This window comes from Cuculus canorus, chromosome 5 (genome assembly GCF_017976375.1).
Source record: "Cuculus canorus isolate bCucCan1 chromosome 5, bCucCan1.pri, whole genome shotgun sequence".
Taxonomy (NCBI): domain Eukaryota; kingdom Metazoa; phylum Chordata; class Aves; order Cuculiformes; family Cuculidae; genus Cuculus; species Cuculus canorus.
Genome location: NC_071405.1, coordinates 64,320,883 through 64,347,132, shown reverse-complemented (window position 1 = coordinate 64,347,132; position 26,250 = coordinate 64,320,883). Strand labels below are relative to the sequence as shown.

Below are 26,250 nucleotides of genomic sequence, written 5' to 3'. Positions count from 1 at the left end.
AATACATTCGGAGATCCTTCATTAGTGTGTTTACTGCCCTGATAAGGATCAGGAAAGGTAAATATTATCACTGTTGAAAAAAACGTAAGAAAAAAATGTTAATGTATATCATATCCTAAAAGAACCACCTGAATCTTTGAATGAGGTTATCTAAGTAGGCTTGTAATGGAAACTATAGTTTCTTTTAAGAAAATGCTAAAATTAAAAGTTCCAGTTGTATGCAAAATGCGTTTTGCCTCTTGCTTTGTTCTAAAGACCCATGAAGTAAAAGTCGCGGTATAAAATTTTCTTGAAGGAACAAAAAAAAAGAGCATATGATTGCATAAAACTTTCAAAGCACAATGGAAATCTAAGAGAAATATAATTATTATTGTCAGTTTATCACCTCAAACATGTTGTTGTAAATGTCATTATATCAGATGAGTTTGAAAACAGGTTTTTCATTTCGCACTTTATATGACAAGGAGATTCATTGTGTAGAGCAGTTTAAGATGTCAGTCCTTGTGGAAAGAATTGAGTTGTGCTGATGTGCTTATGAGCATTCCTCCATCAAAGTATATGATTAAAGAAGGATTATTCTTCTGAAATATTGTTACCCAACCATCCTGAAATATGAGTGTTTTCTTTATTGAAATATAATTTATCACAGTTAACTCCTTCTAGGTAATCATGTATGTGTTACATATGGCATATGGGAAGCTGGTTACAGTTATTCCCAAAATCATATTTGAGATAATTTCTTATGCTGCAGAACAACGGCTTGTCAAGTAATGCAAATAATTTTTTTCTGACATCACATCTTCATTCTCATCAGGAGAATGAAGAGGAAAGAAAAGAAATACAGGCATTTTCTATGCTTTTCATATGTGCCTTTTGTCTGCCAGTAGCCCATTTTTGATTGCCTCAGAAAAAGGCAGAAATCCTCCATCTTGCTTTGGCCATTTTTGCATTGAGTTAGGAAATTTCCCTTTCTTTCAGCTTTCATCATGGAGAATGAAGTTTGTTCTCCACTGTCATTAGTTTGAACTAACCTGCTATCTTAGCACAGCTGCCTAGTCTATATTTAGACCCCTTTACAATCCCACTAAGCTATTTGACTGAGTAATTTCTTGTAGAAATGAAATTCCACAGATTAATTATATATCATGCAAAGGAGTACAGTATTGCCTTCCATCATGTCTAAATTCACTACCAATCCATTTCCTTGAGTGACTTGGTATAATGTGGCTGTGAGAAGAAGACAGACAGATTTGTCTTAACCAAACCATTCATTATTTTGAGTACTATCATGTCTGTTGTGTTACAAAACGCTATCAAATAGTTATATACTACAGGCATAATTCTACTTTTCCTCTCTCTCCTCCCCTTCCTCCATTCTCTCTTCTCTTCTCTTCTCTTCTCTTCTCTTCTCTTCTCTTCTCTTCTCTTCTCTTCTCTTCTCTTCTCTTCTCTTCTCTTCTCTTCTCTTCTCTTCTCTTCTCTTCCTTCTACACTTACCTAAGATGACCTTTGCATTTCCAGATGCTGTTCTACATATGAAAATCCAATATGCAGTATTTATGACTAAGGACTAACGTAGTGGTATACCTACTACGTTTGTCTTCTCGTCTTGTGGTCATAAGAGCGGCAAGTGGCAGAGAAATATGTACACACAGATTACAAACTGACCTTACTCACAATTGACAGTAATTATTAAGAACACATTCCTCCCCCTCCGAAGAACTCACACATAGATACGCCTCCCCCTCCGAGAAGAAACCTCCTCTTAAATACCCTATGTTTAATGCAATCAAATGTTAATTAACTGACAATGGTACATCTGATTGATATGCTTGGCATACTGAACAGCAAATTCAGAAAAATGAGTATTCATGAGTAGCATCACTTTACAGTTTGCAATAACAAGTCTAGCAATAGAGATAAATCTGTTTCAATACCGTCTATGTTCCTATCATTTCACAAATATTTTAACCAGAGCTAGTTCCCATCAACCAACCTTGAAGCTCCACCTCCTCCTTTGCTTTTCTCTTCTTTTTCAGTCATCAACCAGCATGATGTCTGCAGATCTGAATCCTCCCTCCAGCCTAGCTGGCACAGTCGCAGTACTACATGTTGACCAGCCACCTTTTCTTCTCTCCAGTCCCCTGTTCTCCCTGCTACTTGCGCACCTTCCAATGTGTTACCTCTAAATTGCCCACTACAAACATCTGTTGCAAAACTTTCCTTTAGTTGCTGTATTCTGCAACAAGAGAAGGTACAAGTGGAGAACTGCTCAGCTCAGAAGACCAGAGGATGATAGATGCAGGAAATGTTAAACGAACAGCAAGAGGTTTGAGGAACACTTGTATTCTCCTCTAAGGCAAACTCCCTTCAGAGAGGAAGCTTTCTGTAGCAGTTATATTAATAGTGAGAAATAGGGCTCTATGTGTATGAAAAGCTTTTTAAAGACTTTGCCTCCACAAAGTATGGCCAAAGGCATCACTGATTAGCTGGGCTGGCACGGATGCTCAGCAACTGAACAGCACTGTGGGTTTGGTTACTTTTGATTCATGCCACAATTTTAACCATTGAAAAGGCATTTTCATAATCTTTTCAGCACTTTGAAAAGCCCTACTTTGAGGTAAGTAAAGCAAAGACTGTAGAGAGGCACAGATCTGTCTGGTGTCAGCATGTCAGGGTAAATAATTGTCATTTAGTAGAAGTATCATAATCCTACACAGTTTAGAGTATTCTTGGTTGCACTACTGGCAGGGGACCGTTAGGATTTACAGAACGATTGCTTTTTTTCATTTTCTTTTCCTCCTATAATTTTTGCCTCTCATCTTGTATTATTTCAAATCCATTTGCTAAAACTTAAATTTCAAGCTTAGAGGCATGTGTTTCTGGGCCCAAATTTGGTCCCGAAGAAACAACAAACCCCATGCCTGCTAAAGACAATTTTGGGATCAGACTTCTTATTCAAGAGCTACAGAGCAGAAGTTTAGGTATATACATATATAGGTATACAGTAACCTGTCTGAGAAACTGCCATACCACCTCACCTGAGGACGTGTTATTTCCCATAGCATTTATCTACCCCTGACAAAAAGGAATAGATTTGGGGTAGATGGTTGATGCTCAGTATCGATTCTTTCAGAGACTGATTTGTTCTCATTCTATAATTGGAGCGCACCAAGAATTGTCTATGTCTTTCACTACTGCATGGAGTCTTGTCAAATATGTTTCCCTTTCCCTGTCACTCTCACATTTCTTTGCTAAATGCTGCCACGGGATCCTTGCTGCATTTAAAATAACCTCACAGTAATTATAACAGAGAGAAAAATGTTTAAAAAATTGCAAGTGTTTTTAAGAATTATTTTCACTTCCATTTACAAACCCAGAATGTCACAGAGACATGAGCTCAATTTGTCTAAGAGGTCTTTTCGTATTATGTAATTGTATTCTAATTATGACGTATTTCTGTGCTCCTTGTAATTTTTAAGAATCGGTTACAATAACTGCAATATCCCAGTATTATTGTACCCTAAAATTACTGACTTATACAATTCTAACTTCACTTTTAACTGAGCTTGTTTGCCCCAAAATAAAGTAATACTACCAGCTATTGCATAGAAATTTCCAGTTTTAAAGCACCGAAGCATTTGTAATTCATCCAGTGCACAGACCAAATGATGCCAAGCTCATTTATGGTCTAGTCCTGAAAAACATTTCTAAAACCAGCGATAAGCATGTATTTACTGAGCAAACAGCAGCCACATGAAAAAAGTAAACGTTTCAGGTTAGTAGAGAAGGTAGGATGAGTGTGGAAAATTAGAAGCACAGCACTGAACGCAATAGATCAGATGTCATTCGTTGGCCAAAGTCCCTGTCAAAGTGATGCTGTTATTAGGAATAAGTTTGTAGAAACATGTCAGCGAAGGAGATTGACTTGGCTAAGAACTTGACATCTCCGTTAATCCTCTCGAGACAAGAGTGAGTATGGTCAGGCCTAAACATTAATAACCCCTTTCTGTGCACTCCTCCCCCCTCAAAAGAAAAAAATTGAAGCGCTGTTACTAGACGTGTTTTAGGCAAACTGTTTTGTGTTGCTCAACAGAGGGGAAATTGGAATAAAATTCTGAGCTATGTAACATGGGATGCTATGTCACCCAGGAGAAAGGTCGAGATGCCTTCTAACTGACAGCAACTCTTTATTTGAGTTTATTGTGAAACAAACTGAAACAATTTCAGTAGCTTTGTGTGTGTTTGTATGCTTCTGTGTACACATGTATGCAATGAACAGCACAAACAACCAGAAGGACATAGAGAGCCCACGAAAATTTCTCTTACAGTAGCAAAGGTGCAGAGGCACTGTTCCATAAAATCTCTGTGACTCACCCTCGGAAAAAAAAGGACATCATTAAGTAAGAAAGACTGGGAACATGGTTTACAAGGCTATCCATACATAAAACTACTGTGATTACAAAACACCTTTTAAATCGTAGTGTTTTACCATCAGTGTCAGAATCATAGAATCACCAGGTTGGAAAGGACCCACTGGATCATTGAGTCCAACCATTCCTAACACTCCCTTAAACCATGTTCCTAAGCACTTCATCCACCCGTTCCTTAAACACCTCCAGGGAAGGTGACTCGACCACCTCCCTGGGCAGCTGTTCCAGTGCCCAATGACTCTTTCCGTGAAGAGTTTTTTTTCTTATATCTAGCCTGAACCTCCCCTGGTGGAGCTTCAGGCCATTCCCCCTTGTCCAGCCCATACAGAAATCCATGTATGGGCTGATTTTAGAGAGAATATTGGTACATCAACATTAATTTTACACTATATCAACATATTTCTTTAGGGAGTTAGCACTAGAACTTCTTGCAAGTTCTTATTTGGCCATAAGCATATGACTTATACTAAGACACGAACAAATCCTGTAGGATATATATCGGAGATTTCTCTTCCTTTAGAAATTAATTTTTACTGACAACAAAGTCAATATATTCTGAGAAGAAAAATATAGAAGGGTAAACCTTCTAACCATGCCAAAACCAGGAAAAGGTGATAATGGTGGGTCTTGTGTCACAGTGATGAAATTAATGACTGTATCTCATGAGACGAATAATGTAGATCTGGAAGTGCTGGTGAAATTAAAATGTTAAGGATATCTCTGAACAGAACCACAGAAACTTGAGTTGTGACCATATACTATTTCAGATATTGTATGATGAATATGTGGTTTATTGATTTGACAAGTACTACTATTTTCCCTCAGGAAAAAAAGCGAATTTGTGGCAAATGGCCTAATAGAATGGTAGAAGTAATTGATGGAGTTCTGCATAGTCAGTTGAGTGAGATGACAGATATGAAAAGCCGCTGACTTATTAGCTTTCCTGTTGTCATAGTGTAAGGTATGACTATAGTCAAACTAAGTTTAAAAAAATAAAATATATATCTGAAATTGCTAGGGAGAAAAGAAGAATTATTCCAAACTCAATTCACATGTCAAGACCATTTTTAAAATCATATTTGAAATAATTCATAGATGAACATAATTATCATCATAAATATTTTACTAAAATTGAGCTATATTCCAAATTACTTTATATATAATTAAAAATATTTTAAAAATATTAAAGTGATCTTTAGCTATACAGTTACACATTTCAGGTAATTATAGGTTAATCTATTAGATTTCTACATGATACAAGATACACAGGAGTAGAAAACTTCATGGATTCAAACAGCTTTCTTAAAAATTACTTATTAATTACACTTTTTTTTTAAGCTAAGAGTTGTTTCTGCTGCCTTACCCACACTCTGTCCTACTCAAGATTATGCACTGGAAATTCATATTGAAAGTGAAATAATTTGTTTCTTGCAGTAATAGGAAGGTGCTAATAATCTGGAAGATATGGGGGTGGTTGTTTTCAAGACCTGTTCCCTCTGTGTTGCACGAATACATGAGCTGCTCAGTATAGTTTGTCTAAGCTACTAGGCTAAGCTTGTAAAATTGATGCATACTTTTTAAATGAAGATTAATGGTGAAGGTTTTTGTAAAGATTTATATACTTAGAAAAATAATGCTAAGAGATGGTATGGGAGAGTATTTCTTGGCTTTTAACTTTCCTGACATCCCTTCCCAATACTGCTTTTAGGAGACGAATGCCATGATTGCAGAGATAGGTCATAAAGCTGTCTGGCTCGTTTTGGCCACCCGATGTACTTTTAGCACAAGATAAAGATGTCAACAATGTACCTTCTAAGTCATGGAAACAGCCAACTGCAAGAGTGTCTATATATACATATAAAGATTATTCAACGTAGTTATGTAAATCGATGACATTTTAAGAACCAGACAACAAACCGTTCATGATAAACAAAGGAAAGATCTGCTATACCGATGTCCTTGATTATTGCCACCACTGCAGTTGGCAGTACTAGTTTAAACTACTAAATATTTGTGTCTCCTTGTTCGGCCTCAAATACCTGCAGAATCTTTAATGAAAAGGCTCTCTGCCTCTGAGCCGGGTAATACAAATCTTCACCAGCAATGGAATTGCACAGCTAGGAATATTTGCAAACAAAACCGTATTCTTCTGTACTTGGATAAAGCATTCTGTTCTTGGAACGCAGGTAAAACAGATCACCAGTTCTGCTTTTTTTTTTCCTCAATAAACTATGTTTATTATGCCAGTTCTAATTACCATGCAATCTAATGGTTTTAAGGCTTATATTTTCCACATCACTGGACATCACAAACATGAAAGCATTTTATATTGTCATTATACATCAATGTTTGCACTTGGTTATACATATATACAGAAATTATTCACACGTCTTAACCTTGCTATTTCCTCCTTTCAAATCAACATAATTTTACTGTGAAAGCAGCTTTTTAATAAATGGTATAAGAAATACAGCAAGGCACACATTTTTAAAAAACTTTTTTTCTCATTACCACCTCAAGAAGCATAAAACCCCAAAATGTTGTAGTTAATTCAGTAGAATGTCAACAGTTACTAATACACAACACCATGTAGTTGTTTCCTGAAGTGTTGCATAGATTAAATCTTAAAATTAAATAAATAAAATGCCATTTATTCTCATTGCCTAATTTTTCAATGTATTGAATCAGGAGGGCTAATGACTTCTTTTTGCTGCAATCCAACAGAATTGTCACGTTAAAAGTAAAATAGTTTGAATAAACTTATGCATTATACACAGAAATATTATATTTGATACACAAATAGAAGAGCGCTGACAGGTACAGTTCTGAAAAGATGAGTCAGATTGTGAATTCTGTGGAACTTCAGAACTTTAAAGAACAGAACCAGTGAAAAGTAATACAGGAGCATCCAGTTGAGGAAGGGGAGGTCATTAGAGGTAGCTTGGGACAGGAATCCATATGAAAGCAAATGGCTTTGCTACAAAACAAACTGATCATTGCAATAGGACTAGCATATGCAGTCTGATCACAAAGCCAACATGGACAAATCACATTTGGAAAGAAAATTTGTCTTGGGAGTCAGTGTAATGAAAGGCAGTGATACAATGGAATTGGAGGTCATCCCAGGGTTTACAGGATGAACCTGCACCTGAATTGCAGCCAAGTTTCTAAAAGGAAACAGAAAAGTAATAGTGGGTTACAGAAAATGAAGTTTTATTTGCAAAACATAGCTCCTCCAGAACAACCATAGACAGTCATTAAATGATCACATACCAGAGCCTTTAAAGCAGAAGCAGACAGTAGGGAAACAATGACTTTAAACAGCCTGAGGTACAAGATATTGTAAAAATTGTATTGATGTAGAAAACTCACTGATTTCTGTAAAGAGGTTGTTTCTAAAGAAACAAGGGAAGTCATAAAATCTGACCTTTTCCCTACATCCCGTCTTCCTCCTTACCTGCAAACTTACATTCAGCGCACTCAAAAGTGCCCTGATCAATGAAAACCTAGGAATTTTCAAAAGCCAAGCAACAAAGAGATCTACCCATCACTTCTTAAAATATTAATTATAATAACATATGGAATGAGATTTCAATGGAGACCAGAAAAGGATTGTCACGGAAGTGGTCCATGAGCAGAATTGTCAGTGTCATCACTACTTTTAAACTGTAAATAGCTTTAGACAGTTCTAGCACCAGCAATGAGTTAAATTGTCATACTACAGAATTTTCCAGCTCGGAGTTTAGGGTTAAACTATTCATCAAAGAGCACAGGCTTATGATGAGGATTAAGAAGAAATAACTGTCAGAATATAGCTCAAAGATTAGTGCAAAGTACATCTCATAGACTTTTCCTGGGAGGCACTCCAGACATGCATTATGTGCCTTCCAAATTAAAGAGGAATATCTGGATCCATCCAGTCACCTTCTCCTTTGATCTTATTTGCTGCAACTGGACACTATTACCCCACCCCTGTTTTATAGAAGAAATATACTTAAATAAATATAGTGAAAATCTTAATTGTTCATTTAGAAATTAATGAAGAACTGATCTGAATACAGGGGGAGAGAGTATCAAAAGGTTTCTACAACTCTGGCATGAGTTTCACATATCTATAGTAAGAAAAATCGCACTGATGGATTATGTCAAGTTTTAAAAAAAATTTGTAATTCACAGACAATACAAGATTATCTGGTTATACTATTTTTTTAAGTCAGCTACTGTAGGGAGCTAAAAAAAGTCAGACTGTTTTAAACTCTATAAAGAGAAATTATAGTATCTACCTCTCTATAAAAACCTTAAAAAAAAAATGGTGAGAAAAGATTTAGATTATTCTTGTAGTTCCAGTCTCTAGAAGTAAATTATTAAATATTATTAAATTATTAAATATTAACATACTGTGTAAATGTGTGTATTATGTTTTTTCTTGCATCGAATAATTAACTAACAGCCCTTTGCACTTACATACGTATCCTCTTTTATCTGTGGATCTCAAAGCACTTTTAAGTTAATAAATCATGCCTCACAGGTCCCATCGATCATTATTCTCATTAAAATAATGAGAATTATTTTAATAATTAAAAAAATGAGAATAATGAGTTGATAAGGAAACTGAGGCAAGGAAGAAATAAGCCATACAAAAACTGCTTAGAAGGAAATAACAGTGAGGCCCTTCTGAGTACCAGTCCTACGTTTCTCCTGGCTGTAGTAAGTGGAAGGACATTCTGGATAACACTACAGCACTGTCAGATACAACCAATTTAGATTTCCTAAGCCCAAGTAAAATACTTTTTCCCTAATTAAGTTAAAACTTAAGTTTAAATTATTAATTCTGCATAAAAGGAAGGAAATAGATTTTGGACTTATTTGTAAGTACCAGATTGCACACAGAAGTCTAACGTATCCTCTAGAATTTGGACACATCACATAAACCTCCTTAATGTATTGATCCCTACGCATACTAAATATGTGACTAAAAATTCCCGTCCCATTGGTGAGTCACGGGTCACAGTGACAGCAGAAGTGCACATGATCTCATATACACAAAGAAAGTGCTTTCAAGCTGCCCCCTACTTGAGAAATAAAATCAGGATAAAGCTTTTTTGGCCGTTGAAGAAGTTCGTGTTGGCTTATACAAGAGACTAGTCAGTGCTGACAGAGATATTTTTAAGCTTTCTTATAGAATCGTTATTATTTTCCCATAATGGCCCTTTTTTTTTTAGTTTTGTAGCACACTGCTATATAACAGTATTGCAACATTTGGCAAAAATATTTTCTTCACTGTTATTTTACTGTCCTGTGCAGGCAAGGCATATACTAAAACAGCATAAAGTCAAACTGCATTTGAAACTATGCCTTTTCCAGCTTTGAATTCTCGGTATGCTTTTAAGGTACACATATACTATGGATTATTTTTCTCTAAGTATTGCAGCTACACATGGAATTACACATTTAAATGAGCTCACAGCACAGGTGTTGCAGGAAAAATAATGGTGTTTGCCATTTATCTTTCAAATTAAATAATGTGTTTTTAAATAGTAACTTTTTTCATAATACACTTATGGGAACAACATTTATCTGTCACATTTTAAAAGATGTATTAGTAATAAATGTAAATTACCTTTGGAAAATCAGTAATTAGCCTCATCAAAAAATAAACAATCTGCCACCAAAAAGATAATCTTTAGCATAGTTAAGTATAATAACTGTTATTTGAATAAGTTAACAAATTAGGATAGATTGCTTCTGTAATTCATTCCCCATAGCATGAGAGATGAAGTTAAAGCACCAAGCTTGTGAATGGGGGAAGGGAGCTCAGACTTTAGTGAAACCAAATCTAGGAGCTCATATTTTCATTTTTTTGATGTGCCAGAGATAAACTATACCTATCCTAGGACTTTACTGCTGGGAATAATGCGGTACATAATTTCCATGGAAGCAATGCTATATGTAACAGTTAAGAATCAATATGACTTCTTAGATGCAAAATGTGGGATGAAGCGTGAGAGTTTTGTTATCTTTTGTTACCTTAAAAATATTTGTCAACCCATGGGCAAAACCTAAAATTTATGAAGTTGTTGCATACAGAGTCTGCATTATACTTGATTGCACTGTGGGGCATTTGTTAATAGCTCCATGCTCTTAGTCCAGCTACGTATTGTCATATCCCAGTCTTACAAAAACCACAGCTGGACACCATATAAGTAATTAGAAGTCCTGAAGAGTGAGGTGAAGTTTGTAGAGTATTTTGAGATCCTCAGAGGAAAAGTAATAACTAATTGAAAAGATATGTTATTGTCTTCATTGGTGAAAGAATGGGAACTACAGTAAGCCTTCTTCCTCAATTTAATATTATAAAACTTAGTGACAAAATAAGAAAATTAATAAAATTATTAGTCATTCAGGAAAACCTTATGTTTATGTAATTATCACTTATCAACCTCAGATATTTGTCATCATCTGAGATTCCAAATGGAGGCTTTGATACACACATAATCCTTCTAACGTAATTCTAGACTATATAGTATCATCTATGAGTTTTGTAATTCCCAGTTGAATTCCATTGTTTCTCCAGTTGTTCAGATGATTCCACGTATTAACCTAACTGGCAATCAACAGGACATGATAGCCTATTTCAAAGCCATTCGAGTAATACCCTCTTTGCTATGATGGTTGCAAGATAATGCATTATTCAAATAGATATGTGTCAAAAGAGATAGTGGCAAGCTGTCCTAACCTAAAGACTCTGCTAGACATATTTATACATATGTGAATCTGTGAACGTTGGGTAAACAATCAATATGTGCAAAAGAAAAGCCCAATTCATAGTAATATAATAAGGCAAAATCAGGAGATGTGGAAGTTAGGGATCTAATAGCAGCAAAGCAATCTATTTCATATAAATGGCCCCAGATCTTCTGCTAAAGCTACATAGTTTGCAAGAGGAGAGTACTAGTGGTTTTCATGGACAGTGATGGATAACAGCTTTTACTCTTAGCAACTTCAAGGAATCACAGAATAACGCAGGTTGGAAGGAAACTTTAACATCATCTGGCTCAACCTCTGGCTCAAAGGAAGGCTATTTTCAAAGGTAAATCAGGTTATTCAGGGCCACATCCACTTGAAGTTTGAAAATTTCTGAGGATGGAGATTCCAGAACTTCCTGGAGAAACCTAGTTCCGTGCTTAGCCTTGTGTTTTATTGGAAATCACCTTGCTACAGCTTCTGGCAAGCAGTTGTATTTAGAATTGTAGTGCCATTTGGAGTTGCCATGCTGGCTTTGGTCTGCTGGAAGAGTGTTTTCCAAAGATTAGTGACTTTCTATACAGCTATGCTGGATTTTGGGTCAGCAAACAACTAGTGAGACTCAAACCAGCACGCTAGGATCTGATCCAGAGCTTGCTTTGTAGTTCTTCTTTTGCTGTTAAACGTGCAGTTATTCTTAGACATTTATAGAAGGTCAGAAAATCCACTTTCAATCTTGGGAAGGGAACAGAACCACTTTTTCATCTTAGGTTTCACCATATTTTTTATGTTTCCAATTCCACAGCACAAAATAGGATTGAAGCTTCCAGTACCGCTGTGTGGCTATCAGTTTCCATCTGCTTTGGTATTCAGGTTTTTATTCTACATTACTCTCACATTATACTCTAATGATGTTGCAAAGATTTCTTATTTGGGTAACCTCAATTTCTGGCTTAACACTGTGTTGTAATAATTGTGTTCCTAATAATGTCTTACTGGACTTAAATCATGGTAAACTGACATCATGAGATGACTTATTATCGCTCTACTTATTCTCCAGTCTGCTTAGCCATTCTTCATGGCTTGTCTAGAAATATTGTAGAACACCAACCCACTAGTCACCCAAAATTCTTGTAAAACCTGAAGTTCAGCTTCATCAAGTTCTTTTGAACACCTCAGAAAGCCACCTGACTGTGGAGAAGGGGATCAATCAGTAGAGCTGGTTTCTGGTTCCACAGCTCAGTTGAGGAGGGAAGAGGAGGCTGAGATAGAAGTATTACTTTTGAAGGATTCCCAGATTCTGCAAGATAGCAGATTTGTCCCAGAAGAGAGCAGTTCCAGTCAGTGCAAAGCCAAAGGGCAAGAAGCAGTTAGTATTTACTGCGTTTGTTGACCAGTGGCATGTAAATTGGGATTATAGTGTAATCAAAACAAATGATAAAGCACTATCATAAAACAAATAGTGACTAATCTCCTTTCATTGCACAAAAACATAAAAAAAAGGCAAAAAAAAAAAAGGTTTAAAAAATGAATGTGCAACTTGTAGAGTACATACCTGGTTTTAGGATAATGTACATGCCTGGAGAGGGTTTCATTCTATCTGTGCATATTTATATGTCTTTCCTCATGAAGATTCAGGAGATGTTCCTCACAAGTTAGAGTTTTACTGTTCTGACGCAAAACATCCTTTTTCTGTGAATGGCCAGGCTCTAACTGAAACTCCATAGATGAAGCCTCTTCAGAAGCAGCTACATAACCTTTGGGCTCTTCAGTTCCAGGTGATTTTCCTGTATTACTCTTTTTAGCGCTAAGCTCTTTAGAATTCTTTTCCAAACCTTCAGTTTGCCTGCCTGAAATCAGAAAATCATCATCAGCGTTCTTCAAATTGATTGGTGCAACTTTTTTATTAGGATTGGGGATGTTTATATCATCATCATCACGGAAGAAAGATAAATCCTGACCTTCAGATGAAGTTTTAGCAACTTCTAATGACTCTAGAATCACTTCACCTTGTGACTCTGGAAATGTTTCAGAAATAGTGTTAGAAATAGGTTGCTGCTGCTCAACTCGTTCTTCAGGGGTACCATTAGAAATGGATTGCTGCTGCTCAACCTGTTCTTCCTCAGGACAGGCTTCAAAAAAGCATTCAATATTTTCTCTCTCATCTGTGAAGTCCAATGGCACAGGAGTACTGCTCTTTTCTTCTATATATTTGATTACCTCTCCGCAGTCACTATCATGCGAAGAAAGTGAAAGATAAGAATAGAAGTCCCCCTTTCTTAAATGAATGGGTCTGTGAGAGTGTTCTAACACTTTTTCCTTAATCTGTGCTAATGAAGCTGGAGCAGATAGCTCACATTCAGGTTGCGACTTATTTTTTAAAGCTGTTGATGCCATATCTATTATCTCCCTCACAAAATTGTGTACTGAGACATCTTCCATGTTTCTTTTATCAAAAGCAGGAGATTCACAGTTACAGAACAAATCAAGACCATTGGATGAGGAGGTGCATTCTGCTTCATTGGATTTCAAGGCTGTACAGCAACCTGTAGATTTTTCAGTGATACTTATTGTATGTTGTTGACCCTTAGGTAAGGATGTTTGTAAAGCTGTATCTTGTATGTTCACACAATTCATTTCTGAGGAAGATTCACGACAGGGCTTTTTAGCAGGAGTGGAAGGAACACAGTGACAATCAGGCTGAAGATGACTTTGACATTCTTTTGGAGGGCTTCTGGATCCATCTGATGCCAGAACAGTCTCCTTGCCTTCCATATGTGAATCATCTGAACTGTCTGTAAATGCTTCACAGACACAACATTCACTTTCAGCTTCTCTGACATCAAGTGATGCATGAGTCTTGGGAGTTGCTGATGTTCTAACAAGACTTTCCTTTTGACCGCCAAGAGTATTTTCAACATTTCCATTCTCCATATCATCCACAAGCTGATCCTTCACAACCTGAGAAATATCTTTCATCAGGTGGCTCTTTGTCCCTTTTACACAATTACGTGGTGCATTCTTACTATTGCCATTATTTTCTGATATTTTCTGTACTGAACCATTCAATAGTGTTTCAAGGCTTAACGTGTCTGTGGCTTTTGTTGTCTCATTACTAACTTCTTTACTGCGCTGAATTTCATCACTGAGGTTACTTTTTCTCTTCTCCCTTGTCAAAGAAAATTTTGGTCTAATCCATGTCTGGAGTTCATTTTTTATATAATCAAGTCCTGAAATTAAATTGCATTCCTCATATATATCCTCATCAGTTGCTATACTGGAGTCATCATCTTCATCTTTGATACCCAGCTCTTCCTCAGTTAAGGTAAGGGTGGAACTTGAAAGCAAATCACTATCATCTTCATCATCAGTACAAGCAGAAGTGCAGGAGACATTAACAATCATGCTAACATTGACATCACTCTCATCAGCTACAGATCTATTAAGATGTTTTCTAAACGATGCATTTGAATCTGGTATTTTATTTCTGTGCAGTGCAATGTCTTCAGAGCAGAGAGAAAGATCCTCACTGCTGCTGAGCTCAGTTAGAGAAGCTGCTGAGTCTTCGTTGATTGACGATGCAATATCTAAAGACAGCTGTCCAGTGAAAGACATTTTTTGAGAGCTACTTTGGAGTGTTATATCAGAGATGCTGCGCTTTATCTTTTGCTCTAGAGGACTCTGGATATTCTCTAAGCGATTCAAAAGATCTAATGTCCTTTTGCTGAGCTCTCCAACAGAATCACTGCTTGCACTTACGTCTCCTGAGCCATGATGACTAAAAAGATCTTCGTTGCTTTTGTAGGAAGTCAGCCAGCTCTCCAAAGAAGCACTTCGCTGAAGACTGTCTCCACCTTTAAAAATACATGAGCTGAACAAATCACCTACTACAGACAGAGATTCTAACGAAGAACTATGAGATAAAGTTGAAACCTGTCTTGCATTCTCTGTTACAGTTAATTTTCTTACATTTTCTGCAGATTTACAGGAATTGGGATCTGATTCTCCAGAGATACTTGCAGGAGTATGGTCATGAATAAACCCATCTGGTTGTGACTCTCCAGGCTTATGTTCAGATTTACCAGGTATTTTATCAAAACAAAAGCCATGAGAAAAACTGCCCTCTGTGTGCGTTTTTTCAATCTGTGATTGTTTCATCATCACTGGTAATTTGAATTTGGAGCCTTGAAGATATGAGTAATCATAAAATGTAAACACATCACGTTTTCCTTGCAATTCTTCTAGACATGCAGGGTTATGAATGGTAACACTGTCCAAATCCTCATCATTTTCACTTCCACAACATGCAGAAGGTGCCAACTGGAAATCATCTGAGAGATTAGCGTGGTATTCTTCATCTTGTTTTACTTTTTGTTTTATTACATCATCCATACCATTCACTTGAGTTTCTGCATGCCCAATTTCAGGATTACTCTGACTGCTTTCAATATCATTTAGCAAAAAAATGTCTGAATTATTTGTAGTTTCTGTATCACATTCACTCACTATCCCACTCTCACTCTCGGAATGCCTGCTTAGGTTTCCACTCTGATACATGTAGTTATACGGTTTTGCCAATGTGGTCCCCCCTATTTGGTCTGGCAGGGATTTGGTAGATGAAAATGAAGAGTCTTTGCTAAGACTTTTGTTTAAAATGTTAGACTGTGTTACACTGGAGAGTTTGGAGTTCTCTTTAAAAAATGGCATGTGGTTTTTTTCCGATAATTCAATATTATGAAGACTGTAGACCTGATAAATGTGAGGATTTGGAGGAGAAGTAATGCTGTGACAATAAAGAGGACTTCCATGATTGCTGACACTTTCATCTTCATTCACATTGTTATCACCGCATTCTCCTGAGGCAGCTTTCTGGCTCGGATCATCCTTCTTGAGTTCTTGATCAGGATCACTTAAGTCTTCATGAAGACTGATCAACTTATTACTGATGTCAGTTTCATCCCATTCCAGCGCATCTTCACTTGGACCATTTAGATCCATCAAACTGGGATCAATAACATTCAAAGGCTCCTGTAAAAAAAAAAGGCAAAGATTAAAAATATATACAGCTGTGCTTCGACTCTGCTTCCACTGAAATCATATAAGTAAATTAGTGGTAGTAAAGTGCATTTTTAGAAAAATGATTGCTAATAGGCTTATATATTACTTTTGTGTAACATTAAAATGATCAATTAAAATGAAATCTGTTAAATTTTGCATGACTTCTTAGTCTTCTTAGGTTTTTTCTTATTTGCTTTTAAAACAAAAATACAGAAATTTGACTTTTCAATACTGATTAATTATTGTTAGTCATTTTGCATGTAATAATCTTTGATCATTCTGCAGAACCACACAGGAGTTAGTAAGTATGTTAGTAAAAAACATGCGATTATCACTTTATTACGTTGCATATACAAGAATCACTCTTAATCTCAGTTTTAAAGAGTTAAGCTATAAAGATTTATTAAAGGATTTTTGAAATATTTTTAGTGATTTTTTTTGTGTTCTCAACCTTAAAACAACAGATCTAGTGCACTGCAAATCATAAGATGATGATGTTTTATTCAAATTTCTATTTATTCTTTACTTGATAATAAAGGCTGTACTAATGACCAGTAAACAAGACTAATGAATGTTAATATATTCAGCTGCAAGTACAATCAATTAGTTTAATCAAATACTACATGAATTTCAAATATTGTCTGTGCTGACACCTTTTCTGAGAAAGGGCTAATTGAGCTAAATTTAGTTTGCTTTTTTTTAAGACTTTCGTAACTTTCCAGTAATATTTGCTATTGTGGGCTTAAAGCACATAGTATTAAGGATTTTCTCCTACTAGGAACATGTGCGAGAGAGAAAGTACACCTTGACAACTTTTCCTCCTTAATTGAGATGTGTCAAATGGCCAAAAAGTACCAACTTACATTAAACTTTGCAAAATAAGACAGAAGTGGTCCCTGATTTTGTGGCTGGTTCTCTGAGCAGAAATTAATTTCACTTTTTTTTTTCTATTTATTGAGAGACATCCACTTTAGGAAAGATTGCATACACAAAGTATCTTGTAACAGAACCATTAACTAATGTAGAATTATTAGTTTAGATCATCTTAACAGCTGAACAATAATCACTATATGCAGAAACCCAAGCATTTTTTCCAGAAGACCTTTCAAATATGATCTCTTGGTCACTCAAGGTTTCTTGGAGCAACTTCTGTTTTTCAAATACAGCATTGATCACATGCCAAACAGCAATCTAAATCACAGGAAGCTCACACAGTTATTGAAATAACAAGGAGATAAAAACAGGCTGTAGTCCAATGAAGTGCAGTTCTACACAGCTTAGTTACTGACTTGGGTTCATCAAGACCTGGCCAAGGCTAACTGTGCAGGGGAAAGCACGTTTCTCTGACTTTGACTCTCAGCTGGGAACTCTCTTTTTGGAGAAGGAACTAAAGCTGTCCACCCGTTTTGTGAGAAATCATGGGAAGTTCTCCAACAGCTCAATAGTTACGGCACTGATTCTGGGTGTGGGACACAATGTCAGGCTGAGCAGAAGAGACATGAACCAGGTTCCCATCCTCTCAGGAGAAGCCCTACATACATGCTGTTCTGAAAGGAAGTCTTCTTCCCCTGTTTAACTTTTCATAAAACAATTAAACATTAATTGGGTCATAGATAGGCGAGGAGAATTTTATCCTGCAGTGCAGTGTTCAGCACATTTAGCTGGCAAGAGGCTCACATAGGTCTAAATCCCTACTCGGTGTCTAATTATAGATACGGGTGGCACTGTTTCTGTGCAAGACGCGAGGCAATCCAGTCCCAGTATGTCCAGCAAACCAACGGCTAAAACACTCAACTGACCTAAGGAAGAAATATTTTCTCTGAATTTGGCAGAGTAGCTATCTACCATTCAGCAGGGTGATGTAATTATTAATATATCTGATAAACTGAGACACTCTCCCTGCAAGATAAATGCTTCGTTAGGCTTAGTTTTAAGGTAGGTCCCTGAGTACTGCAACTGTGTTAAGATATAGCGCATAATCATGGGCAGAAATATGGGTGCCAAAGAATTTTTTCCTCCTTGGCAAGTTAGGAGGCTTTTGGGATTTTTGAGAATCTGTCACGTCTAATGCTGAAACCTAAAGTCTCTTTCTGGATCTACCCGCTTGAAAACTTTCATGGAATAAATTTATTAGATTTCAATAGAAATTGTTTTTCCTGTGAGATATTGGCTAGTAATAGCTTAAATGTTTAATACCCATGAAAATACCCTTTTGCCGGACAATTACGGCTGTCAGAGCAGTTCTGTACAGTGTGGAGTTCAGAAATCAATATTTGGATTTGCCAGTTTTCCATGTTTGCATAATGGCTCCTGCTTGGTACTTGGACCTGTAGTTGACCCTTAACCAAACTGAAATTAAAAGCTGGTGCAAGAGAATAAAAATAATTAAATTATTTTGAAAACCTGTTAGATTAAACAAGAAATCAGCTGCAATTACTCATTTTTTCTGTGGCATGTTTTACGACTCAGTTGTACTTAGCATTAGGAAGACATTGCTGTGAAAAGCTTCCCAAACTGCATAATTTTACTGTTTTAAGCCTCTGCCAGCTGCAAAAAGAAATTCCCAAAGGCACGAAATCAGTAACAGATTCCAAGGATTTTATGTTCCATAGAATCTGATTTTGTTTCTTAAAAGAAAACATTTGGTCCTTATTGGTCAGGAAGATAACCTTCCCCTTGTAAATCAGCACTTGGCTGCCTTGTTTGTTCTGCAAGTCAGATGGACTAAAACAATAAAGCATGTAGAGTTGTGACCTCACCTCATTCATCTTCACTGAGTGCTCCTTACTTCAAAGTCTATTTTTTATTCTTCAAATGAAATGTTTTTCTGAGATCTGGTATATACTCAGAAGTTTGCGCAGGCAAAGCTATGATGGTAAGGGATTTTATTTTATTTTTCCTTCTGGTTGTCACAGCCGTAATTCCAAAGGCTTTTATGCTGACACGGTCATCTCACCAGCAAAGCTTTCTCTGTCCATGGAACTATTCAAATTTATGTTAGTGAATTACTACTTTTCTTATAAGCATCATCTCCCTTGAAGTGCAGCTTTAGTCATTATCAGCTACACTGGCAGCTCTTTGCAAGTATAGACCCAGTTTTAACGTTAAAACAAACCACTCGAGCCTAAGTCACAAACATTTTGTATTTGGCATTTTTAGAAGGGGTATATATTTTCCCTTTGTTTCTTTCCAAAATTTAGCAAACAAGAAATAGACTTTAGACATTGAGGTAGTTCTGAAAGAGAGCGGCACCATATGGACTCGAATAAATCTCTGGAGTGAAGAGTAAAAGGCGGTGCCGCTCCAACCTATGTTTGCACTGACAGTAGCAGCAAGGTAAAAAATGGGAATCTCTGAGGACTATTTTTATCACATCAGATGCCTCCTTATCAGGCTGTTCAGTGCATAGGTAGGGTCCTGGAAGAGTAGAATTACCATGATAATAACAGATTACTCGGTCTTGCTAACAGAACATTTAAAGTTCCCCAAACCGATCCTTTACTTGTGTTCTATAGAGGATGGCAGGTAAAGCACCATAAGCGTCAGCTGGTGTCAGAGCTGAGTTCTGATTGCTCACTTTACTGGGAAAAAAAGCCTGTTGCTTCTTTTCCTGTCTTGCTTTTCATTCCAAGGAACTGCATAGTATTGCACAATGCATCTTTTACACAAAGCACACAAATCTTCTACTGCGATTTCCAACTGGGAAAACTTTACTTGTATGAGAGCTGCATTGGAATTTTTATCCTATCACAGTTAATGATGAATGTGGTTTTCCTGCAGGGTTTGCACTTACACACTCAAAGGATGTTCTACCCCAGCCTACTTCAAGGTATCACTCCTTGAACCATGAATACCCAACAGGAAAAGTGTCAGTCACAGACAGACACGCTGATTTCCACGCATAAACATAGACTACAATTAAGGAGAAGCTTTGACTATGCTACAGAGCCTCAGATTTCACTGGGGTGAGCTCTGCACACTCACTCTTAAGTCCTGACCTTGCTGAACTCTATGACAAAACATGCTGTAAAGGTACCATTCTGTCTGGCAAAGATTATTTTGATATCAGGTGGTATAACTGATGGCGCTAAACTTCATGGAATTTAGAAACTTGTTTTTTATACATGCAAAAGCGTGTGTGTATAAATATACACATACACATATATGTGTGTATACGTTCTCTTTCTAAAAATGGGTATCATTAAAATAGTTCAGAACGACTTTATCCTTATAAAGTCACCAAATACAACTACTTCTTGAGTAGACTTCAATGGTCACAAGGTTCACAATAAAGGAAGATAAACAGCTTTAACCAAGCAAGTAAAAAAAGAACAATGCAATAACAAAAAGATGCACAATATATGTATTCTTATTTTTTAAATATTGCCACTATATAAACAACACTTAGAAAGCATTTACTGTTGCATAATATAATTAAGTCAAGGATCAATTAAGTTACAGACTCAGGAGAGTGAAAGGTTGAATTCATTCTAATGTATTTGACAGTGCTGCTTTAAGGAATTTGGCTATTCTTAATTTGAACCCTGAACTATTTTGCTCAGGACTGAATTCCTGTTCCAGTTGGATAACTCATATGAGCAAAGATAAGTGTGCACTTGAATGGTGGTAGGGTTGATGTTTAATGGTTAAACAGTTAATCTGCTGAAAATGTTAATGGGAAGAAATAAGATTATTAAACCAAATAAAGGCATTTCCCAAGCCCTAGTGTTCCTTAAGGAAAACTCTCAAAAATGCATTTTTTTCATTTGTTTCCTTTACTAAAACACAGATAGGTTGGGTTTTTTTTTCTGCAGTAAATTTTATAAAACAATGATTCTCTGTTTTGGCTTCATTTGCATGTGCTACTCTAGTAGAGACACTTTGTGTTGGTGAAACAGGCCCTGAATGAAACCCCTACGTAACATTATCTTTTTTTCTTTTTTGAAGGAATTAACATGAAAAAAAGAGCTTTTACAATAATAAATACAAACTCTGTTCCTCCCTCCCCTGCAACATACCCTTCAGTTTCTGTGGACGAATTATCCAACTCAATTTCACTTTGGGTCCAGGGGAAAAAGAAAGAGAAAGAAAGAAAGCCACAACCCATCACCAGGAATGTGTGCACGTTAAAGGAAGACAAATATGATTTTGTCTTTTGAAAAATGCAAGTAGGCCAAGTACTTCTGAGGGAAGTAGTCATGTGTACAGTACCCACTTCACCTCTGCTTCACTTATGTTCATTTTTTAATGGGTTTCCCTATGCCGTAGCTAACAAGAATACTGCCCTCATTTCACAACACCAATGCTTTAATATGCACAAGCATATGCATTATATTCCATGTGCGTAATACTGAAGTGACATGCACATTACAATATGGTCTTAAAAATACATGGAAGCAGCCCTTTATCACAGATCACTACAGAAACTGATCATTAGCATATATAGTTGTTAAAATTGCAGTTAAAAGAAGAAGGTACGTATTTATTTCCTGGGAAAATAAGATCCAAAACTATGGTTTGTACATTCTCTTTCTTCATTTCCTTCATTATTGCCTGTCTCGATGAAATAATATGTTCAGTTCCATACATGCAGAACTTGTGGTTTTCTGTTAGGAATTACGGATGCTTACAGGTATCACTCAATCTTCTACATGGGTGGTTGTACCTTCAGATTCATATACCACGGGAAGAAAACACTGACTTCATTTCTGCTCTCTGCAGTCAGAGATAGCATCCGCAAGGGTCTCAGCGCAGACTGGGGTCTGTGGGAACAACTGAGGTTCCACCATTGCTCAGGTACCTGTCTTTATGATGATGGTTTAAGTTCTCTGATAATTCTCAGAAATAAAGTCTAGAGGATAGGATTGTCATATCCAGGTTTTTAAACTGATCATTTTTTTAATCGTGATAGCAGTCTTACAGACTCACCTTCTAAACAACAGACAAAATAATTGCAGTGGCATTTTAAGAGGATGCCTATCTGAAAACTATTATGCCCTATTAGTAGTAAAAGTGGTTTAAGAAGTCAGAGAAATTGGCCATTCTCTTTGCTATTCTATGCTCTGGGGTCAGTCAAGCCAGGCTGGAACAGAAGGTGAGCTGCATCAGCAGACAGCCTGCAGGAACTTACTCTATCACAGACCAAGGCAAAAGAGGGAATCAAAGTGTTTACTCCCTTCACTGTGCCCAGGATCTCACCGCTGCTAACACATAACACATTATTTGTTTTCCAGCCTCCTGAAGCAGTGGCCTCCTTTTTTTTGCCACTGCATCCTCATATGGCTTTCTAACATCTCTGGTTCTCATTTGATGGAGAAGCCCTTTAAATGTTACTAGAGAGCAGAAGAACATCTATAACATTTTTATATCAAATCATATTGTCATCCAAATAGGTTTACAATCCCAGACCTATATTCCAAGTTGTGTATTTGGGCTTTTCTTTGCTTTTTTTTTGTGATAAGAAAACCTGTCTACATGGCATATTTTACTGACTGTTTCTGCTGCTTTGTAGTTTTCTTTTCATCTGTCAAGAGGTTACATGACAGGATTTTTCACCCTTGAATGTCATTTTGGTCTCACCTTTACTTCAGAGGAATATATGATTTTCTTTCTGCAAGAATTCAACACAAGCACCTTATGAAATTCAGAAAAACATTCCTAGCTTTAACGAAACCTAAAATGTTGCCATGCACACCTAGTTCAGAAAAGAGCAAATGCAGGCACTCTGCATCAGATATGCGAGCTGGCAGGAGTTCATCTATGCCAAGTCTCAGAATTTGACCTAATCAAAGATCAGTCTTTATGGTTAAGACAAAAATGCCCATGAAAACCAGGGAGTCTGTGGAATCAATCATGCTTGAACAGGTTTAACTATTGCTTTCCTACACTGCAAAACTTGTGTGCCCATATAGATGATAAACCAGTTGCACTCTGCGTTCAGATGCTCGTGGACAAGGTTGTACTGGCAAAGCTACAGTGGCATAATGAAATCACTATTACTTTATCTTTCTGCAAGTTAAGACAGTTGCATATTGGTAAAAAATAGCTTGAATTTAGTATCATTTACATTGGAACTGGTACTCCTTTAACAGAGCACCGCTAAACCAGGACAACTCAGTGGATACTATGAGTGGACTCAGCAGACACAATAGCCATCTCCAACCTACAACACAGCACTTCAATACACCTGGAATCACAGTTTTTAAGAGCTTTGTTTCAGCAGATATGACTGTTTGTGAGAAACAATAAAGAGCAGGAATCACCATAGAAACAGATAGATGTAAGGTACAAAGGAATAGGACATAAGCCCTTGGGAGCTTGACTTTAGGACAAACCTAGAAAGAAAGTTTTCTCGCTGAGAGCTGGAGTAGAGGGGCTTGAATTTCTAAATAAAAATTCTTCTGGTATAGTGGAAAGGGTGACTATGCATATTATGAGTAACAGGGCTACATGAAGAATATCTGGTTCTGTCGTCAGGTTCTCCTTCTCATGAAGTAGTTGAGAGATGACAAAATTTAGCCTGATTCATGTCATCAAAGAGAACGGACACTTTCTTCCCCTGATTTTAATTTTCAACAGCATTCCTTTGTAATTTCAGACCAGGCACTTCCTGAAGTCATTGATTCACCATCTGTAAATCTGGAACATTGACTAGAGAGGAGTCAATGAGCAAGTACTGTAAAGTCAAAGGAGAGAAGAATGTTGCATATTATAAGTACTTCCAGTCTGCCTACCTCTGGATTTCCAAACCTTAAGTTAAACACCACAGTCCTCAATAAGTGGCAGAGAGTTCTTCTGGAGATAATCAAATTCCAAGGGGAAGCACCTTGAGGCTACAACAATGCGACTGCTCCTTATATCTAAGAAGAGATGCTTTTCAAAAGTTACAAAACAGGAACACTGGCCTTATCTCCAAGTATAAGAGTTCCCTAGGCAGAGCTCTTCCACTAAGATTATCCTATCCTTGAACTTTTAGACTTTTTATCTTGTCTCTGTCACTGGTAAGTGGCGATGGTTATAGTTTTCTCTTTATATAATAATACCAACTAAGTCGTGTAGCTGGCTGGAAAAGAAAGGACTGGAATTTTCAGTCTTATCTAGTACATCAAATGGATCCTGTGCAATGTCTTAAGTACCACTGCTACACACACAGTTTGGTTTGGTCACTTGAGAAATGATTTAATATAAGCGTACTTTGTAGAAATTACCTAAGAAGAAAACAAAGTAGTGGGCAACTATATCTTGTTTCAGTGAGAGGTTTACACCTGCCTGCCTTAGTTTGGCTGAGTACAAAATTACTCAGTGAGGAGTAACTCATTACAAGACCACTACTGCCTTTGTTCAACTGCCTTCTATTGCAGCAGAGTTTATTTTAAATGGTACACAGTTTACTCTTGGTCTTAAATTGGACCATAGTTCTATCCATAACGGCTATTTTTAGTGCTGGTGAGGCACAAATAGTCTAATGAGTATTAAGAGTTTACAAAGTAGTGTAATGACTGAGGGGCATAGGGCAGTTAGTATTAACATTATTAGTATAAGTGCTGGTAATCTACAATTTTAAAGCATAGAGCACAAAGTCTTTCATTCAGCAGCTCAGGTTTGTACTGAAACTGAATTTTTGACATGCACCTTTGGTGTAATGCTTAGAAATTTTGGAACAGTTTATGCTATTCGGTTTCACACTGAAGCAATATCCATCTCTTCCTTTTTCAAAATAAAATAAAAAGGATTTTAAAAATAAAGCATCTTTCTGCATTATTCCATAAACTTGCTGGATGAGCTGTGACTCCATAAAGTTTAGGAACTCATTTATTATGTTGCTAGATCAGACACTGCATTTATTCACACAGTGAATCTCTAAAACCTCTCTTTCAGTGGAGCTGTGGGGAGGCCCAGTCTTCCTCTCTTCACTCGAGAAGGTGAAGCTCAAGAAGATAATTAACCATGAAACAATGAGGAGGCTTGCTGGGTAAGCACTAGTGTGAAAACAGTTACTCCTCACAAAAGAGGGGAAATTAGCTGGCTGGATAAAAAAGGAAGTGTCAGACTGGAAGACTGAAAGGACTGCCAGCATAAGTAGATAGCTCTATGCATCATTAATGCAATTTTTTTTAACACTTAAAACTTCACTGCTTTCTAAATGTAAATGTATTTAAATGCTATGTGTTAGAGGATATTAACATGCCATTTCAAAATAATTTCTCTTAAACTTTCTATTTTCACATTTCACCAGTTTTAGTCACCCTTCCCATATATGAAAAAAAAATCACTGCCTCTTAGCGTTGTATTCTTGTTTACAAAGATAATGTAAATAGACTGTTCTAAAGAGATTCAGTTTACTCATTGTATTTTACAAGCATATTATTCTACATTAATACAGATATTTTTATGAACAGAAAGTTTGTTTTGATTTTACTGTTTCACTGAGTAAAGACTTATGATTTGCGTTTCCTTTCAAAACTTCCTTCTACTCAGTGTTCCCTGAAGCAGCCACATTTTTGGCAGAAATTCAGTTATATGCAATGCCAAAAGAAATAGAATAAACAAACACTGCTTAATGCAGCTGGCTAGGTAATTTACATATTACTGCACACCAAACACGAAGACCTGAATATGGATTAGAGCTACAACGATGACACAACTGTCTTATGTATAAGGAGAAAAGAAATTCAGACCATCATTGCTAATGATTTACATTTTATTATTTAATGTATATTATAGCACCTTTGAGACAAAAATGTGTGTACATTTTTAAATATTAAGTAGATATATATATTATATATTCTGCATATTTTACAGAAAAAATGTGCTAGAAATATCTTGAACAACTGTTGAGCGGGTACTTTTTTGAAGTTTTCTTCTGGTGAAAGCAGACAACCTAAATGACCACATCCCAATTTTTGGAAATAGAGAAAAACCCCAAAACAATACAATGAAAACCCTCTAAACATTCCTTATAACTTCCTTGCTATACATAAAAATAGAGTATAGGTAGGCTTACAAAGCTGCAAGT

General features: G+C 36.6%; 1 protein-coding gene across 5 annotated transcripts in view; it reads right to left on the bottom strand.

The window, feature by feature from the left end:
- Nucleotides 1-4,580: 4,580 nt before the first annotated feature.
- Nucleotides 4,581-26,250, bottom strand: part of AKAP6 (A-kinase anchoring protein 6) — a 273,822-nt gene continuing 252,152 nt past the window's right edge. For 3 of the 5 annotated variants that reach the window (XM_054067984.1, XM_054067983.1, XM_054067985.1), the window contains exons 13-14: nt 12,733-16,205; nt 4,581-7,600 (exon numbers count right to left, since the gene is read on the bottom strand). In XM_054067984.1, coding sequence (XP_053923959.1) covers nt 12,774-16,205 — 3,432 coding nt within the window. In that variant the 3' untranslated portion in view covers nt 4,581-7,600; nt 12,733-12,773. The remainder of the gene's footprint in view (nt 7,601-12,732; nt 16,206-26,250) is intronic. The other 2 variants (XM_054067987.1, XM_054067986.1) reach the window with 2 other exon arrangements.